Source organism: Argentina silus (assembly GCF_951799395.1).
Source record: "Argentina silus genome assembly, chromosome: 20".
NCBI classification, from domain to species: domain Eukaryota; kingdom Metazoa; phylum Chordata; class Actinopteri; order Argentiniformes; family Argentinidae; genus Argentina; species Argentina silus.
The window spans coordinates 3,425,603-3,430,602 of NC_139674.1; the positions used below are offsets into that span (position 1 = coordinate 3,425,603).

General features: G+C 46.8%; 1 protein-coding gene across 1 annotated transcript in view; it reads right to left on the reverse strand.

Annotated features, from left to right (window-relative positions):
* Window positions 1-5,000, reverse strand: part of celsr1a (cadherin EGF LAG seven-pass G-type receptor 1a) — a 92,484-nt gene that overhangs the window by 14,299 nt on the left and 73,185 nt on the right. Inside the window, exons 17-22 of the mRNA XM_083692240.1 lie at window positions 4,357-4,458; window positions 2,913-3,007; window positions 2,513-2,722; window positions 1,722-1,905; window positions 1,129-1,272; window positions 691-880 (exon numbers count right to left, since the gene is read on the reverse strand). Coding sequence (XP_083548366.1) covers window positions 691-880; window positions 1,129-1,272; window positions 1,722-1,905; window positions 2,513-2,722; window positions 2,913-3,007; window positions 4,357-4,458 — 925 coding nt within the window. The remainder of the gene's footprint in view (window positions 1-690; window positions 881-1,128; window positions 1,273-1,721; window positions 1,906-2,512; window positions 2,723-2,912; window positions 3,008-4,356; window positions 4,459-5,000) is intronic.

The window sequence follows — 5,000 nt, forward strand, 5'->3', positions numbered from 1 at the left end:
CACACACACACACACACACAAACAGTGGCAGAGTGGCACAGGGGACGCCCTATATATACACTCTCTTCTGTTCCTTGTTCCTTGGCAACCGTCCAAATCGCCCTCCCTCGCCTGCAGTATCCCAGTAACAGCTACTGCATACACACACATGACTAAATATTATGACATGCCCTCCGTATGATAACCCAATGTTTCCATATAAGTAACTCCACCATCTCTATGTTTGTGTATGATCTGTTTTAATTCTATACACAGATTTGAGATGTCGAAATATACACCGGGCATTTCAAACAACGGCATTGAAGTTCGCCAGAGAAACAGAGAAATGTAGACCGAGATAATTAGCTGACTCTACACAATGGTCTGTGCCATGTCAGAGGAAAGCAAACTGCCATAAGCTGGCACTGGATTTATGACTGCTTATGATATCTGTTATGACAGTGGGTTATGATAGAGAGTTTCAAGTTAAGTAGATCAAGAGTGAGTTAGAGATATACACAATCTAAACATCCATACCTGGGCCAACAATAAATACTACTAATAAAGCCAAGAAGCCCACATTTCATATCCATTTATGGCTCCCATAGGCTTTGCAGCGGTGCGGGTTAACCACAGGGCATTGGCTCAGCATAAACCATGAAAGGGATGAATTTCATTATTGCCATAGAGTGGAACTCAAAGACCCTGTACCTGAGGCTCCTGCGATCTGGGTCGAATCTCTCTGGGAGGAGTTGACCCAGCGACCTGTACACGATCACCACGGCGACCGGAAGGGGGGCGGAGTCCTCTGCGTGGCGGCGCTTCTTATTGGACTGCGTGGAATCCTCCTCCACCTGCGGGGGCTCGGTCTCAGCGGAGGGATCAGGGCTGGGCTCCACTACTGAGAGAGAGAGAGGGAGAGAGAGAGAGAGAGAGAGAGAGACACAGAGAGAGAGACAGAGAAAGAGAAACAAAAACCTGTCATATAGGGTTCGTACAGGCTGAATTCGTTGGTTCACGACAACAGTGGTGTCAGTCCTGGTCTGTAATGACAGCCTGCACACACACACTGTGGCCCCCCTAGGCCCAGAGTTGACCACCCCTGGACTAGACCATTCCAGCTACAGCAGCAGGATGAGTTAGCTCTACCTCTGTGGTCCTGGGGCCGGAGGTTGAAGTGGGGGAAGTGGACGGAGGACTTGAGGTCCTTGGGGTATTCCTCCAGGATGTCCTGGAAGCGAGGGAACGTGGCCTGGCCAGGGACGGACGTGTCCAGGTAGTCAAGGGTAACAACTGGAGGAGGAGGAGAGAGAGAGAGAGATGTGTCGATATCAATATCAAACAAAGATAACATACAACACACATACTGATTTGAGATAACTCGTAATATATGCCATTCAGCTGACGCTTTTATCCAAAGCGACTTACATTGCAGCGAGTGCATACATTTCAGTATATATGGTCCCAGTGGGAATCAAACCCACAACCTAAGGGTTGTTAGCGCCATGCTCTACCAACTGAGCCACACTGAAGACCACATTTCACACACTCCTAACTTGTGATGTACACTTCACACAGGGCAAAATCCTACTTGACACAAGCACTTAACAAGGCAATAATTTCACAGGGTTAGGGTTAGGGGTTAGGGTTAACCCTAACCCTAAAGCTTCTGCTTTAGAAGCCTGAGTACATCACAAGTTAGGAGGATTTGACTGTTTGTGATGATGTCATCGTCCACTTACTCATGTTGTCGGTGACGATGGTGAAGGGTTTCAGGTAGGTCTTCCTCATGTTCTGGGCCAGCGTGGTGGCGTACTCCTCAAAGTTCTTCAGCAGGTGGGCCGTGCCGCCGTCGGACCGCTGGATCAGCTCCCAGTGGTCCCTGGTGCCCGGGTCTAGGATGGCGCTGCCCGCCCGCACCAGGTTCTGAAACAACCCAACACAAAGATGACCTCACTATCAGCTGATTGAGTAATTGATAATGGTCATTCAATAACACTGAAGGATGTCTATAGTTTTTTTGTGTGTAAATAAGGCATTTGGTAGTGTATAGAGTATAGAGTTATCATCTAAAAGTCTCCTTATTTAAATGTTTCTAAGCCTGAGAAGAAAGTCAGTAAAAGATGATCTGTGAAAAAGGATGTGGTTTAGTCTGGGCTGGACAGAAAACTGCTAACCCTCAGTAAGGCTCAACCAGTGGAGGGCAGTGTCCCCCCCAGTGTTCCCAGTAAGTCCACAGTTATATATTCCTCTCACTAATCCGCCATAATACACTGTTGTTGGTTGTTATCTGGCCACGCTAGAAAGGACATAATCAAGCATGAATCCTAACCTTAACCCTGATCCTAACCTTCAAGACAAGTTCATGTGCTTGCAGATGAATAGAAAGATAAAATAAATTAAAAAAAAAAAAATAAAACAATAATAAAAAACCCCAATATATATATGTTTATAAGATAGATATATTTAAAACTTCTAGTCCAGTGACTACCACAGATGTAGTGGCTTCTTCAACTTGTCGTTGAACTCTGACCTCGTTGAATTTGGCGTCTCGCGTGGCGGCGAGGTCGAAGCCCGTCTGCTGGCTCTCGTACTGCAGGACGCGACTCAGCAGCTGGGCGGCCGTCTTCACGTCGTTGCCGTAGTAACTGTTGGTGTGGTTGGTGGCGTTGTGCAGCAGGCGGACGATGGCCTTGGAGCGCTCGCCGTCCATGTGGGACTCGTTACGATGCATCGCCTCGTTCTGGAGAGAGGGAGAGGGATAGAGGGATAGATAGAGAGAGAGATAGAGGGATAGATGGAGAGAGGGATAGAGAGAGAGAGAGAGAGAGAGAGAATGCAGAGGTCAAGGTTACAGACCTTCCACATATTTCTGATATGTGCTGTATCTCCTGTCTGAATCAGTAAGAGGTGAACAGAACAGGTCTACACACCATTTTCTTGAGCTGGGAGAAGGTGACGGTGGTGCAGTTGAAGAGCTCAGGAGGGAGCCAGCCCTTCTCATCATTACAGTGGCGGATAGCAGTACCTACAGTCAGAGGAGGAGAAGAGAGGAGAGGAGAGGAGAGGAGAGGAGAGGAGAGGAGAGGAGAGGAGAGGATAGGAGAGGAGAGGGGGATGACAGGAGAGGGGAAGAGTTCAGCCAAGGTGCAACTGCTCCACCAACAACACCAGGTCAGGCGCTCCACATTGGCAGAGAAAAGTCTTTACACATACAGTGTAAACTTGAAATATCCAAGTTTGAAAAAAGCGCGACCGGTAACAAATGCAAAATCATTATCATCAATCCTAAAAGGGAACAACAGAGGACAGACTTAACGGTTAGTGCTTAGGGAACTGTGAGCAAATGAGAGCCAAGTCAAGTTAGCGAGTAAAACGGTCAAGGGAGCCAACAAAGGGTTGCCATGGCGGCCGGGGTAACTAGGGGTGGTAACCAGGGAAGTAACAGTGTTTTATTGGGAACAGGTCAGTGATCTTGCGTCTTGGCCCCGCCCATATTGTCTGTGCTTTTCTCTCTGTGTGGTGCAGGAGCTCCACCCCATGCCCGTCCTCCACCCACACACACACACACACACACACACACACACACACACACACACACACACACACACACACACACACACACACACACACACACACACACACACACACACACAGCCAAGTCTGCCGAACAATGCCTGGTGTTTTGTCTGTGGGCTGCTTTCTCCAGAGACCGGGGGTTCAGGAACACTATTGGCCAATGAGAAGTCTCAAAAGCCCAGACGGACCAATGGGAGGGCCTCATTAGTGCGCTCCACAGAGAGATGCGGGGTGATGAACAGGTGGCTAAGCGCCAGGGACACCAGACCGCTCCGGTTCACAATGTGACTTCACTTACAGTAAACACAGTTACGTCTTTAAAACACTCAGGCCTTTTACCACACTAACCACCATCAATGTAAGAAATTAAATGAGTCAGCTAATCTTTGCTACATTTTTTGAATGATCAAGCTATCATGTGAAATTCATTGTACTGTGTTAAATGTAATGTACCCAGTGGCTTAAACTTTTAACCTGCAAAAGATACGGTTTTAAAGTTTTTATGTACATGGATGTGTTTATATTGTCTATTTATTAATCATGTAAAGAACATTTCTTTTTATATTGTTATGCAATGATGTTTTCTAATGAACCTGAACGAACGCGCATACACACACACACATACACACACACACACACACACACACACACACACAGTAAAAGCAACATGTGGGACATACACTGATTTATGTTATTATTAATTATATTATTTATGAGTTTTCATAGTCGTTTGAGGCGTTTGATCCCCATGCTAAGTGGGATGACATTATGATGACTGTATATGTTCTTGTCACTCACCGATGGATCCTTTGGGACAGTTCATGGCAGCCGGACGTCCAAACTTGGTCTTGGGCCACCAGATTCCTGCGTCGAAGGCCTTGGGACAGCCTTCATAGACAACTGCAGACACACACACACCACAGGAGACACACAGTCAGAGGCTGCCTATAGCTACTGATACAGGGTCAGATCTTATACCGTCATTCTAATGGTTATGTTGGATCGGGGCTAGGGGAAACTGATCTTAGAACTGTGGTAAGGGTACTAATAGTATATCTTGAGCACACACACACACACACCCACACACAGACACCATTACGGCTCTCTAATGAGCCTAAAGGCCAAACACGACCGTCTTACGAAACACAAAGCACGTCTATCTATAATCCTGCAAGGTTGCACAACTTCAAATACATAATTCATAGGAGCATTTCTCGGCTAATAATCTAACAAACAAAAGCGGGTTAAGACCTGTAGACTTGTTGGCTTGTTATGGCTTTTCTTAAGCAGCGCAGTCTGGTCATGTGTTGTGTATTGAAGTGCTGAAATCTCATGAGGCTCCTTTAACTCTTTGAAGACATTTCCCACAGAGCCACAAGGCTGGGTTTACGCAGGGAGGTGACAGACACAGAAGACGGCTGGGAACTAATTAATTGAGGGTA